Source organism: Pongo abelii, chromosome 13, assembly GCF_028885655.2.
Source record: "Pongo abelii isolate AG06213 chromosome 13, NHGRI_mPonAbe1-v2.0_pri, whole genome shotgun sequence".
NCBI classification, from domain to species: domain Eukaryota; kingdom Metazoa; phylum Chordata; class Mammalia; order Primates; family Hominidae; genus Pongo; species Pongo abelii.
This window is the reverse complement of record NC_071998.2, coordinates 52,045,691-52,060,908: the sequence shown is the minus strand read 5'-3', so window position 1 is coordinate 52,060,908 and position 15,218 is coordinate 52,045,691. Positions and strand designations below refer to the sequence as shown.

At 38.6% G+C, this 15,218-nt stretch overlaps 1 protein-coding gene across 2 annotated transcripts in view; it reads left to right on the top strand.

Annotated features, from left to right (window-relative positions):
* UHRF2 (ubiquitin like with PHD and ring finger domains 2) overlaps positions 1–15,218 on the top strand; it is a 94,448-nt gene that overhangs the window by 66,913 nt on the left and 12,317 nt on the right. For both annotated transcript variants that reach the window (XM_054546682.2, XM_054546683.2), the window contains exons 7-10: positions 2,206–2,329; positions 2,557–2,664; positions 7,368–7,472; positions 14,304–14,410. In XM_054546682.2, coding sequence (XP_054402657.1) covers positions 2,206–2,329; positions 2,557–2,664; positions 7,368–7,472; positions 14,304–14,410 — 444 coding nt within the window. The remainder of the gene's footprint in view (positions 1–2,205; positions 2,330–2,556; positions 2,665–7,367; positions 7,473–14,303; positions 14,411–15,218) is intronic.

The following is a 15,218-nucleotide window of genomic DNA, read 5'->3' as shown; positions in this document are numbered from 1 at the left end:
TTCCCGTCACCTACCAGATTTCAGAGCGCCCCACTCACCCCCCCCCCCCCCACAACCCTGCCAAAGCACCATCCACTTCTTTTCTATGCTAGGGAACTATGCTTGTTCCCTAGATGATGTCGTCCAATTATGAGATGTTAAATACCAAGCTAATAGTTCTGAATTTATGTCTTCATATCTAATTTCCCCTGGGCTTTATGTTCCTATATGCAATTGGTTAGTTGACTGGCATCACAAAATTAGTCCAGATGGAGTTCTTGATTTCCACAAACTCCCTAAAATCCTGCTCCTCCTCCAGTCTTCATTAAATAGTACTAATCATTTTATCTACTTGTTCATGCCAAAAAGCTAAACTTCATCCTCAATTCTTCTTTTGTTCTTTCACATACTCTACCTCAATAGATTTTGACAGTTCTTAATATTTCTCCATTCTCACCTCCTAGCCCAAACTACCATCTCTTCCTTGAACTTCTGTAACAGATGTCTAACTAGACTCTTTGCTTCCATGTACTGTCCGTTCTCCCATAGCAGCAGAATTAGCTTTAAAAGGCCTGAATTCGATGATTCATCTGTTTGAAACCCTCTAATGTCTTCCTATTTCACTTAGAATAAAAAAAATCTAAGCCCTTACCATTTATGACCTGGTCCATGTCTACTCTCTAACTTCGGTTGCTTATCACTAACCTGTTTACTTACTAACCTTGGTCTCTACCCACCTTTATCTTCCTCAAAGCATACCATTTCTTTTTATGCCTCAGGACCTTTGCACTTAACTATTTCTTTGCCAGGAATGCTTTTCTTAGGTTATCTACTGTAAGAAGCATACGATTTCTAGTCACTCTTGTCACATATAACCCTGATGTATTTCCACTTAACACTTTCTGAAATTCTTTCCGTGTACGTTCTGGCTTTCCTTAACTACTATGTACAAACATTTTTATCACAAACATTTATCCCCAGCACGAAAATAGTGCCTTGCACGTAGGAGGTTCTGAACAAACCTGTTGAAGGAGTGAATCAATCTCAGAGATGACTTTAGGATGATATAATTAGAAGAGTGTCTTGTATTACTCTGGGGTATATCTCTACATTCGTATCAAGGTCTTTCACTTCACCTGAAACTCCTTAACCTTAAATCTTTTCTGCTTCTCCGAGTCATGTTGTCTGGATATTTAACCTGTGCACTAATTTTCTCATCAAAGAGATAATACTTGCTTTAAATCACAGAATCTTTAATAAAGTTAGTTATAAAGATGAGCCCATCAGATAAAATACAGCTTTTCTTTAGGACAGTTTATTTTTGGAAGCCTTCCTGATTTCCCAACTAGAAAGGACTTTAATTCATAGTATTTAGTGCCTTCTCAAACATAATTTGCTCAAGATCAGGGACTGAATTATTTAAATTTTTCTCTCCTGTAGTGCTCAACAAAGTATCTCATAATTGGATTGACTTGTGGGCATAGTCTTCTTTGCTCTAAAAGCTGCATAGAATAGATAATTGTGAAATAGAAAGTATGGGCAAAGAAATTTAAGATTAATTGGGCAGTAGCCATTAGATCTTTGTTAGGGTATTCCCAGAGTTTTCTTTGCTTGGTGACATAAAAATAGCCTCATCTCATTCTGTAGACATAAACCTTGCTTTTTAGAAAAGATTCAAGGCAGTTTATGAAATATAAGTTACAGTAGGGTAATCAATTACAAATAGGCTAAAGGACAAACAAGCATAAGCAATTAAAATGAAGCTAGCGAACATCCTTGAAGTCCTGTATACTTGTTATGTAAACTACCATTTTTCTCTGGGAATTCTAATAACCAATTTAGATGGGGAGATGTATCTGTTACACAGTTGAATGTTCTAGGAAGATCTAGCTACTTTTGTTTTAATGACAGGAACTTCAAATTTCTATTCTCAGGGATAGTGATAAGTTTAGAGTTAATGGTATCATTTTGAATCTCATAGCTTTGAGTTTTGAACTGAATTTGAGGATTTATAAGTTATCTAAAGGAATGACAAGGATATTTTTAAAGCCAGCCTAACCATGTAAATATTTTGAAAAGTTTAGTATTTTAATGCCAGTTAAAGCTCTGTAATGTATACCAAATAATACATCTTAAAACTTGCTCTTACCTAGGAAGGCTAATATTCTGTTACTAGCCTTAATATGGTATTGTGAAAATGTCTTCGTTCTTTTTTTTCTTTTAAAGGTATTGTCCTTCTTGTAAAACTGATTCCAGTGAAGTTGTAAAGGCTGGTGAAAGACTCAAGATGAGTAAAAAGAAAGCAAAGATGCCTTCAGCTAGTACTGAAAGCCGGAGAGACTGGGGCAGGGTAAAGAAGAAATTCCCCTTTTCTTCCTAATAGCAAGTTATAATATATAATGTTTTAATACCAATAGTAGTAATGGTATAAAAGATTAAACAGTATCATTTGTTATTATCAGTGGTACTTAAATTACATGAACAGTTGGGTTCCTATTTTATTCACATCTCAGAATTAAGGGCTTTCATTAAAATTTAACATAACTGATTTCTCAAAGTTTGTTTTGCGTCTTGTAGGGAATGGCTTGTGTTGGTCGTACGAGAGAATGTACTATTGTCCCTTCTAATCATTATGGACCCATTCCTGGTATTCCTGTTGGATCAACTTGGAGATTTAGAGTTCAGGTATGTTTTAACATTGGCTTAGTTGAAAGGGGAAAATTGGCTATCAGATTATAGAAATGTTAATGTCTGTTGATTTAAGTGAACCTAACACATGACATTCACTTGTTAGAATGAAATATATTTTTTAGGATGGGTGTACTCTTCCTGGAGGTTAACAAAGGAACATACATCACAGAATTGGGCATTAGCTATGCATTTTCATCACTTTGTTTTTACTGTTCTAGTTGTGGTAGTAACCATTATTGTTAAGCTTTCTAAACAGCCTTTCTTGCCAGAAATTTAGCATTTGAAATATTAAACTTGAATCATGTGGCAAATTCTCATTCAATGTCGTGGAACTCTAAGCTTGTTTCAGGTGTTGTTTTTGGGATTTATCCTCCTGAACAAATGCTAAGACGTTGGGCAGAGGAAGTGCCAGCTAATCCGAGAATAAAATAATTTCCCATTTCCAATTACAGACACCCAGGATTCTGAACATTAAATAAGAGTGGCTTTTTTTTTTTTTTTTTTTTTTTTGAGACGGAGTCTTGCTCTGTTGCCTATGCTGGAGTGCAGTGGTGCAATCTCAGCTCAACTGCAAGCTCCGCCTCCCGTGTTCACACCATTCTCCTGCCTCAGCCTCCCAAGTAGCTGGGACTACAGGTGCCCACCACCACGCCCGGCTAATTTTTTGTATTTTTAGTAGAAACGAGGTTTCACCATGTTAGCCAGGATGGTCTCGATCTCCTAACTTCGTGATCCACCTGCCTCGGCCTCCCGTTACAGGCATGAGCCACCGCGTCCGGCCTGGCTTTAGTTTTTAAATTGAATGGCCCTGGTACTTAGACCTTTAATACAATATAACATTTAGATAACATACACTTATCCCTTGGTATCTGTTGGGGGTTGGTTCCAAGATCCCCTATAGACACCAAAGTCTGTGGATGCTCAGATTGCACACAAGCTCAGGCTTGTGTGGTGGCTCACACCTGTAATCCCAGCACTTTGGGAGGCCGCAGCAGCCAGATCGCTTGAGGCCAGGAGCTCGAAACCAGCCTCGCCAACATGGTGAGACCCATCTCTACTAAAAATACAAAAATCAGACAGGTGTGGTGGCAAGCGCCTATAATCCCAGCTACTCAGGAGGCTGAGGCCAGAGAATTGCTTGAACCTAGGAGGCAGAGGTTGCAGTGAGCCGAGATTGTGCCACTGTACTCCAGCCTGGGTGACAGAGCCAGACTGTCTCAAAAAAAAAAAAAAAAAAAAAAAATCCTTTATACAATGGTGCAGTATTTTCATACAACCTATGCACATCCTCCTTTATACGTTAAATCATCTCTAGATTACCTATAATACCTAATAGATTGTAAATGCTGTGTAAATAGTTGTTAACACTGTATTGTTTGGGGAATCATGACAAGAAAAAGTCTGGACAGATTCAGTACAGACAAAGCCATCTATTTTTTTTTCCCCAAATATTTTCTACTCTCTTGACTTGGCAGATGTGGAACCTGTGGGCCAACTGTAATACATAAAAATGGCTTAAAAAGTTATGTATATATTAAATACTAGTAAATAATTTATATTTTAAAAACACACCCTACTTTTCATGGTTTTTTTTTTGTGTGTGGAGACAGAGTTTCACTCTTGTTGCCCAGGCTGGAATGCAATGGCACGATCTTGGCCCACCACAACCTCCACCTCCCGGGTTCAAGCAATTCTCCTGCCTCAGCCTCCCAAGTAGCTGGGATTACAGGCATGCACCACCATGCCTGGCTAATTTTGTATTTTTAGTAGAGACAGGGTTTCTCCATGTTGGTCAGGCTGGTCTCGAACTCCCAACCTCAGGTGATCCGCCTATCTCAGCCTCCCAACGTGCTGGGATTACAGGCGTGAGACACTGCACCCGGCTTCATCATCATTTTCTGTTTCTCAGAGGCAGCCACTTCAAAATTTTAGTTGTCTCCTATGCATTTACCTTGTTATTTCTTTCTTTCTTTCTTTTTTTTTTTTTTTTTTTTTTTAAGAGACAGGGTCTTGCTCTATCACCCAGGCTGGAGTGCAGTAGCAGTTACAGCTCACTGTAACTTCAGACTTCTGGGCTCAAGTGATCATTCCACCTAGCTAGGACTAAAGATGTAAAGATGTATACCACTGTGCCTGGCTGTGTTTTTTTTTGTTTTGTTTTTTGGTAGAGACAGGGTCATGCTATGTTACCCAGGCTGGTCTCAGACTCCTGGCCTAAAGCATTACTCCAGCCTTGGCCTCCCAAAGCACTGGGATTATAGGCTTAGTGGCAGCGGTGGTGGCAGGCGTGGCAGCAGCTTCTCCTCCTCCTCCTTCTCCCTCCTCCCTCCTGTCTCTTCCCTCCTCCCTCCTCCCCTCTCCTCCTGGATGCAGTGCCATAATCACAGTCCTTTCCTGAGCTCAAGCTGTCCTTTACTCTGAGCCACCAGAGTAGCTGAGCCTACAGGCACACACCACCACACCCAGCTGATTTTTGTGTTTTTTTGTAGAGTCTGGATTTCACCGTGTTGCTCAGACTGATTTTGAATCCCTGGGGTCAATTCCTCCTGCCTTAGTTTCCCAAAGTACTGGTATTACAGGTGTGAGCCACTGTGCCTGGCCCTACCTTCTTATTTCTATTAATAAATAATGTATTTATACTGTTTTTTTTTTAATTCATCTTTTAGTTGTATTCACTTTTCTTTTTTTTTTTTTTGAGACGGAGTTTTGCTGTTGCCCAGGCTGGAGTGCAGTGGCACAATCTCGGCTCACTGCAACCTCCGCCTCCTGGTTTCAAGCAGTTCTCCTGCCTCAGCCTCCCAAGTAGCTGGTATTACAGGTATACGCCACCACGCCCAGCTAATTTTGTATTTTTAGTAGAGATGGGGTTTCTCCATGTTGGTCAGGCTGGTCTCAAACTCCCGACCTCAGGTGATCCACCCGTCTTGGCCTCCCAAAGTGCTGGGATTACAGGCGTGAGCCACCGTGCCCGGCCATATTAACTTCTTTCTGTGGAAGATGAAACATTTAGTTTAATACTCTCTGTGTTCTCTTATCTTTGCAATAGTTGTATTATAATTTTGGTTGAGCCAGTATTCAAAGTTTAGTTTATTATGACTTTGGATCTATAAATACAATAAAATACTGTATATAAATTGAATATAATACTATAAATATAGTAAAAATATACTTTGTGTATTTCTAATTGCTTTATTTTTTGCATCTTTTTTTTGTATACCTGTCTGTCACGTATTTATTTTCTAAACTCTGAAAGCCTCCTTATATAGTCTAAGATGACTATGAGGTTGTTTTCCTGAGCAACTAGTGAGATGGATTTGCTATTTAGAAAGTGGGAAAGATTTAGGAAAAACAGATTATTTTGGCCAGGGTTGATGAGGTGGGGGATCAAATGGTACCTTCTGCTGAGGTGTTTCAAAAGCCAAAACCTTTCCAGGTTCTGTTGCTATCACCTTCTTGTTGGCTTCTAAAAGCTTCTGAAGTGCCTTTCCACCCCCGCCCCCCACCCCAAATTATTGTGCAAGCTTGAATTCAGTTTCCTTTACTCTGCTAAGAACAATTGTATTGGCCAGGTGTGGTGGTGGCTCACGCCGTAATCCCAACACTCTTGGGGGCTGAGGCAGGAGGATTGCTTGAGCCCAGGAGTTCAAGACCAGCCTGGGCAACATGGTGAGACCCCTGTCTCTACCAAAAAAAAAAAAAAACAAAACCAATTGTATGACCAACAGATGAACTACAATACCTTTTTCAGGGAGTTTGAAGTTCACAAAGAAGTGACACTTGTTTCAGTGAGGCAGGAATGAAGATACGAGGGGAAAAGCAGTCATCCATTGAAGTAGAAATGAGTAAAGTAGAAATGGATAGCATGTTTGGGTAACATTTAGTAGTTTTGGCTCAGGCATATATGTTCTTTGAAGGAGAGGCTGCAGATAAGGCTAGGAAAAATAGGAGCCATATTTAGAGAGGGTAATAAATCACGTTGACTTGGGTTTGATACTGTGTGACCACTTAATATATTTTAAGCAGTTGAAAGTCAAAAGCAGAATTATTTTTAAAAGAATCATCCAGTTTGTGATAGATAGGATGGGTTTGAAGGAGCAAAACTAGAGGCAGTAAAAAAAGGATCTATTGTAAGCATTCATGACTCAAACTGAGATTGAACAGTGGAAGTAAAAGAAGATTGATTTGAGAAATTTAGGAGGTAAAATCAGCAATCCTTGTAACCAAAAGAGTTTGAGAAATAAGGGGGAAGAAGGGGGATAAAATAACTCCTGCATTTTTGACTTCACAAACTAGGTAGGCAACAGGGCCACTATCCAAGACTAGAAATAAGAGAGAAACGGTATGGACTGCTGATAGTCCTCTTTTAGCTGAGTTGAGCTGGAAGTTCCAATAGACATAAGATGATTGTTTACTAGTTATTGTGCAACTCAGAATTCTATGCAATCAGTTTTAGAATTCTCAGAACCTAAAGGATATGTTTGAGGAGATTTAAAATGAGAGAGCAAAAGATAGAACTCTGTGAGACTCACTTCTTGGATCTTTAGGTACCAGGAGATTTAAAATGAGAGAGCAAAAGATAGAACTCTGTGAGACTCACTTCTTGGGTCTTTAGGTACCAATAATATATATGAAAGCATTTTGTAAATGTACCTTAACTGTTCAGAGGTATTTTGAGACTCTCTTTAATTGTTTTATAGGTGAGCGAAGCAGGTGTTCACAGACCCCATGTTGGTGGAATTCATGGTCGAAGTAATGATGGGGCTTATTCTCTTGTACTGGCTGGTGGATTTGCGGATGAAGTCGTAAGTCATTATACAACCTTACTCATTAGTACCTGCCTTGATCATTTGTAAAATACAATAGCTTTGCCTAGGATACATCAAATACTGTTGTGTCTTTTTAGCACAGTTTTTGTTGAAGTAATCAGTTTCATACAAATTAGAAAGTAAATCATTTGACAGTGTTTATTCTTTACATGTACTGGTTTGACTTATATGTGTTTGTTAAGTGATTATTATAAGGAAAACACATTCTCTATAGAGCTTTTATTTTTTTTCCTTTTTTTTTTTTTTTTTTTTTGAGACGGAGTCTCGCTATATCACCTGGGCTGGAGTGCAATGGTGCTATCTCAGCTCCCTGCAACCTCTGCCTTTGGGTTCAAGTGATTTTCCTGCCTCAGCCTCCCGAGTATGTGAGATTTCAGGTGCCTGCCATCACACCTGACTAATTTTTGTATTTTTATGTATTTATTTTTTGAGGCGGAGTTTTGCTCTTTGTCACCCAGGCTGGAGTGCAATGGCTCAGTCTCGGCTCACTGCAATCTCCTTCTCCCAGGTTCAAGCGATTCTCCTGCCTCCACCTCCTGAGTAGCTGGGATTACAAGTATGCACCACTGCGCCTGGCTAATTCTTGTATTTTTAATAGAAATGGGGTTTTACCACAATGGCCAGGCTGGTCTCCAACTCCTGACCACAGGTGATCCTCCCGCCTTGGCCTCCCAAAGTGTTGGGATTACAGGCGTGAGCCACCACACCCGGTCAATTTTTTTATTTTTAGTAGAGCTGGGGTTTCGCCATGTTGGCCAGGTTGGTCTCGAACTCCTGACCTCAGATGATCTGCCCACCTTGGCTTCCCAAACTGCTAGGATTATAGGCGTGAGCCACGGTGCCCATCCTCTATAGAGCTTTTTTTTTTGTCATTCTTCTTTAAGTTTCTCTTTTAAAAAATAAAAACTGGTTCCAGTGTTAAATCAATCTATTGAGTTTATTTTTTAAAATTAAACTTAGTATTTTGAGATAGTTGTAGATTCACATGTAGCATTAGAAACAATACAGAGGGCCGAGTCCAGTGGCTCATGCCTGTAATCCTAGCACTTTGAGAGGCTGAAGTGGGTGAATCTCATGAGCCTAGGAGTTCAAGACCAGCCTGGGCAACATGGCAAAGCCCTGTCCCTACCAAAAAAACAGAGAAACTAGCTGGGTGTGGTGGCATGTGCCTGTAGTCCCAGCTACTCAGGAGGATGAGGCAGGAGGATTGCTTGAGCCCAGGAGGTTGAGGCTGTAGTGAGCCATGCCAGCACAGCACTCCAGCCTGGGTGACAGAGAACGAGACCCTGTCTCCTTTAAAAAAAAAAAAAAAAAAAAGGCGGGCAGGGGATCCTGTGCCCTCTACCCAGTTTCTCCCAGTGGTGACATCTTGCAAAACTATATAGTACAATATCAGAACCAGGATATTGACACTGTACAGTCAGGGGCTGAACATTTATATTACCACAGTTTCCATTATTGTGTTGCCCTTTTATAGCTACACCTATCAGACATAGCCCCCCCACTGCTTCTTAACATCTGACAACCACTAATCTTTTCTCTCTCTTTTTTTTTTTTTTTGAGATGGAATCTTGCTGTTGTCGCCCAGCTTGGAGTGCAATGGCGCCATCTCAGCTCGCTGCAGCCAGCCTCCTGAATAGCTGAGATTACAGGCGCCCGGTTAATTTTTGTGTTTTTACTAGAGATGGGGTTTCTCCATATTGGCCAGGCTAGTCTGGAACTCCTGGCCTCAGGTGATCTGCCCACCTCGGCTTCCCAAAGTGCTGGGATTACAGGCATGAGCCACCGTGCTGAGTCTTTTTTTTTTTTTTTTTTTTTTTTTGAGATAGTCTCACTCTGTTTCCCAGGCTACAGGGCAGTGATGCGATCTCGAGAGGCTCACTGCAACCTCTGCCTCCCAGGTTCAAGTGATTCTCCTGGCGCAGCTTTCCGAGTAACTGGGACTACAGGCGTGCATCACCATGTCTGACTAATTTTTGTATTTTTAGTATAGATGGGGTTTCACCATGTTGGCCAGGCTGGTCTCAAATTCCTGACCTCAAGTGACCCGCCCACCTCAGCCTCCCAAAGTGCTGGGATTACAGGCGTGAGCCACTGCTCCCAGCCTCATTTCTTCATTCCTGTAATTTTGTCACTTAAAGAATTTTTATAAATGCCTTTAGGATTGGCTTTTTCCACTCAGCATAATTCTCTGGAGATTGTGGCATGTATCAATAGTTCATTACTTTTTATTGCCAAGTACTAGTCCATGGTGTGGATGTACCACAGTTCATTTAATCTTTTTTACTCATGGAAGAACAGCTGGGTTCTTTTGAGTTTTTAGCTATTACAGATAAAGCTACAGTAAATATTTGTGAACAGGTTTTTTGTAAACGTAAGTCTGTATTTCTTTGGAATAAATGCCCCAGAAGTGCAATTCCTGGGTCACATGTGGCAGTTGCATGTTTAGTTGTTTAAAGAAACTGCCAAACTGTTTTCTCCAGTGACTGTACCATTTTACATTCCTCTCGGCAATATATGAGTGATCCAGTTTCTCTGCATCTCACCAGCATTCGCTGTTGTTGCTGTTTTTTGTTTTAGCCATTCTGATAGGTGTGTAGTGATATCTTATTGCTGGACGTGATTCTTTTGCTTATTTGCCATCTGTATAGCCTCTTTAGTAGCATAGTGCTTCAGGTTTTTTGGCCATTTTCTAATGGGTTTTTTTTTTTTTTTTTTAACTGTTTATCAGATATGTGGTCTTCAGGTATTTACTTGCTTTCGTGGATTGTTACAAAGATGAATCAATTTGAGTAGTTATGGAGAGAGAACACAAAATATAGTATGTTTTCAGACAAATAGAAAAGCGTGCTGTCTTTCTGAAAGGCAGATTTGGCAATGCATTTACATTAACATGGCAAAGTAAATGGAAATATTTAGGTTCATCCTTTGCATTCTTCTTTAGCATCCATATTTTGAAGCTATATCTTTATGTATTTGTCAGAAATACAAAAGATGTTATATAGTTTATTACAGTCAGCTCTTGGAATTTTTTAAAGGCTTTGTAAATAAACCAACTAGAAATGTAGTCTCTTTAACATTTGTTTTTAGTGTCTGGGCAATTGTTTTCGATCTGGTCTCTGACATTTGTTGTATTTGAGACTTCGGCCAAATTATTTAACTCTGGTAACTCAGTTTCCCCATCTGTAAAAAGAAGAAATAGTATTTTATGTCGGGAAGATGATTACATTAACTGAGATAATTTATGTAGCCCTTTGCACATAGCACGGACTCAAATGTTAGTTATATTCTCTGTAGCAGAATATTAAATAAGGCCAGTCACAGTGGCTCATGCCTGTAATCTCAGCACTTGCAGAGTCTGAGGTGGTCTGATCACTTGAGGTCAGGACTTCGAGACCAGCCTGGCCAACATGATGAAACCCCGTCTCTACTAAAAGTACAAAAATTACCCAGGCGTGGTGATGCATGCCTGTAATCCCAGCTACTTGGGAGGCTGAGGCAGGAGAATCACTTGAACCCAGGAAGCAGAGGTTGCGGTGAGCCAAGATCACATCACTGTACTCCAGCCTGGATGACAAAGTGAGACTCTGTCTTTAAAAAAAAGAAAAGAATATTATCTTAAATATATGAAGTTTATTTTCTTGTTTCCATGTTTTTAAATATAGTTACTGGTCAAACGTTAAAACATTTGAGGAGATAAGTACTGATGAACTGCTAATTGTCTTAGTTAAGTCTGTTACATAATGTGAAGAAAAATTTTAGGACTAAGATGACATATAGGCCTTGATTGACAGCTAAAATGTGTCTGGAAACGTTTATATATTTTATAAGCATTTTCAACTTTTTGATCTTTCTATTGTAGGCAAGTATATCTATAGGATTAGGAAAAGGAAACCTGAATAAGCTTTTCACATTTAAGAAAAAAAGTTTCCTGAATTCTTGAATTTGGTATAAATTTCATGAAGCCAGTGATCTTTGTTCTGTCTGGATGAATGGATGTAATACTCTTGCATACCTGCTGATAACTGAGTTAATATTTTAGCCTAGTAACTTAAGAATTAATCAAATGCCAGTTTTAGTGCCTTGTATTTTGGTGACCTCTTTTGAGAAGTGAGGACCCACAAATATGATCTGCATCCTCTCAGTTGTCTTGAGAAGGAGTTTGCTCAGTGTTCAGGAGAAGACTCGGAAGCCAGAGTCTGTTTGGTTTTGTGTCCTGGGTGTGGAGCCATCCATCTCTTTTCCTAGTTGTGTGATTTCAGGTGATTTGCTGAACCTCTGCCACATCTGTAAAATAAGATTTATAGTACTTAAAGGCTTGCTGTGAGGTTTAAATGAATTAATTATATGTAAAATGCCTCTCCTAACACCACCTAACCCCCCAGTAGTAGATGTGTGTTACACTAGCAGTGGTATAGTTTTGCAGGGATGTAAAGGGTATTATGAGAGAAGTTGGTAAAATTTGAGGCTATTGTCTAGACAACCTTGCATTAAATCATTAAAGGAGTTTGGGGAATGTGTGTCTTCGTTGTGCTTTGGAATTATTTATCTGATAGTCTGTAGGGAAGAGGCTGAGAAGTTTGAGATAAAGGTCTTCCACCTGATCTTGATGATGGCAAGAATGTGAGCATCCAGCTTGTTGTCTTAGGCAGTTGCTTTAGCAGCTTGGGAGAAGAATAGAGGTTGGGAATAACTGAAGAACTGAGTTACTTTGGGGCAGTGCTGTGTCCCTTGTGTAGATAGAGCTGCTTTATGTGAGCTCTTCCCAGGCAGCAGAACTTGTTTAGGCTACTGCCTCCCAGGCACAATTTAATGGATCATTGACTAGAAGATGCAACAAATTTAGGCTGATTATTTTTCCATGGGAAAAATATTTTATTTTTATTTTTTAATAGAGACAAGGTCTCGCTATGTCACCCAGGCTGGTCTTGAACTCCTGGGCTCAAGCAGGCCTCCTGCTTTGGCCTCCCACAGTGCTGGGATTACAGGCATGAACCATCGCGCCTGGCCTTTCCATAGGAAAAAATAGCCTGAAATAATATGGTTGAGCTCTTACAGTCTGACAGTTTTTTTCCCTCGTGATAATATAATGTTTTTGTTGATGTAATGATTAAAGTACAAATGAGTTAATGGTACAGAATTTTAGCCATGTTTCCTTGATTTGCTGCTTGAAGAATAATCAGAAATGTTTTAAATACTATTTAGCTTACATTTGTCTTATTATGCTCTCTTACTTTCCATTACTTTTTCTTTATGGCACTCCCATAATAACTTGAAAAGTTGACAGAGTTATGAATATGAATATTGTGGAGTCTGTCCAGATACCGGGTGGAAGACTGGTTTTGATCAGTTTAAGAAGTATTCTAAACTGTTCTAGATGTACGTATTTATTAGAATTCCTTCTCATAGAATACATACTAAAGATTAAGTTTCGTAATAACTTGTTTAAAAAATATGTAGACCTTAATATTGGATTAACAAAAGGTGAAAGTAAATTTAAGGCTTTTGGACCAATAACACTTTAAGACCATGAGATGTTTATTTGTGGCTTTTAATCCAAGGGAAAAACAAAGTATAAATAATTGACTTCTACAATAAGAATTTAGTAGACACAAAACATTGTCTAAGTTGTCTAAACTAATTAAAATGATCTTGCATTAAAGAATCACTATTTTGCTAGTGTTAGTAGAATTAATTGTGCACTGATAGTTACTTTTCTTAATTTGTTTCAAGTACTGAATCAGATAGAGACAATAATATCCATATAAATTTGTAGCTGCTATAGAAGTAATTGGAGAGCTAGTGTATGTAACATCTTTTGGCCTTTTTTTTTTTTTTTTTACATTTAGTAGATACTTTATATTACTTTTAGATTTTTCAAATTTCTTCCAAATTTCTTCTTAATGGAAGGCGATTATTTTACCTGAATGTGTGATATGGGTGAACCCACAGAATATGAAATAAAGGGAACTTAACTGTGCTGTTAGAATTTTAATATGAAAGCCAGGGCACAGTGGGTCATGCCTGTAATCCCAGCACTTTGGGAGGCCAAGGCAGGTGGATCACTTGAGACCGGGAGTTCAAGACCAACATGGCCAACATGACGAAACCCCATCTTTACTAAAAATACAAAAGCTAGACAGGTGTAGTGGCACATTCCTGTAATCCCAGCTACTTGGGAGGCTGAGGCAGGAGAATCGATTGAACCTGGAGGCAGAGGCTACAGTGAGCCGAGATCATGCCACTGCACTCCAGCCTGGGTGACAGAGCAAGGCTGTCTCAAAAAAAAAGTTAATGTGAAGTTTTTAGGTAAATTTGCTTTTGTAGTACTTATTTATTGTCAATGCCAGAATTTGAAATTTGAGGCAGCACACTTAGGTGTGGTGTAGATGTCAGTTGGAAATTTGGTTATGGAGTGTTTGTTGAAGTGGTATTATCTATAAAGAACCTACAAGCTAGTATTAATAAGTTTTAACATTGAATTGAATAAAATATAATATTTAAATCCATAAGACCTTACCTTGTTTGTAACATTCTATTGATTATTTGACTACATATATAGCATGAGACTAACCATATTTGGAGATGTTGAAAGTATAATTTAAAGTGAAAGTGTTAGGTCAAGTTATGTAACTTGAAAGTATACTACACACAAGATTGCATTTAAATTTTGCATTATTTTGGGAGATGCCTCAAGAGAAAATGTCAACTCATAACATCCAAATGAAATGTTTTGACTCTGAAATAAGAATTGATGAAATTATACTTGGGTTTAGCTTTCTTAATAAAGAAAATCTTCTCTGACAGGACCGAGGTGATGAGTTCACATACACTGGAAGCGGTGGTAAAAATCTTGCTGGTAATAAAAGAATTGGCGCACCTTCAGCTGATCAAACATTAACAAACATGAACAGGTACTACTATAAACACTTTAGAATTTGAACATTGAATAAAAGTTTCGTTATAGGACTGTAAATTGTAACTTACGTTGCAGAGGAGAATTTCAAACTGGGAGTTAAAGATCTGAAATTAAAATTCCAGTGCCTGATTATGTAATTGTTTATCAGCATCCTAACATATCTTTATACTGTTATTTTTTAAATGCCATAATTTCTAGTCTTACTGAATACATGTGGTATGCATTTGAAAATGTTAACAACTTTGGAGGAAAGGAACCTGTGTAATTTAAGTGAAATTGAGAAAAAGGTGGCTTGTCTACTACTCCATTGGTCAAAGCTAAAAGTGACAAACTCCTTTTTAGAGTAAACTCAGTAATGTGAAATAAAGTTATGTTTGGGAGCCACATTTATGTACATAAATGAAATATAAGGTAACTTAATCAGATCTGTACTGAATGTGCTTTTAGAATGTCTGCTAATCAGATATCTTCTAAGAGTTGTTAAAGGGAATGTTCATTTAGTTACAAAAGTGATCTTTTCTAACTAAATCCCCTTAAGACATTACAAAAGAGCCACCATGTGCTGACCTTTATTCTATAGAAATACTAATGACATCTCAGCTCCCATGGGTACAGAAAATTTATTAATTTAAAAATGTTTTATTTTATAAATGCATGCTAATACCAATATTAATAAGTAACCCAGACCACCAGATAGCAAAAATCACATTATAGTTTGTCCTACTGAAATTTTTGTGAACATTTCATAAAGTTAACAGTTTTTATATCCTGTTATTAAGGGTATTTTATCGATTGAGTAAAAG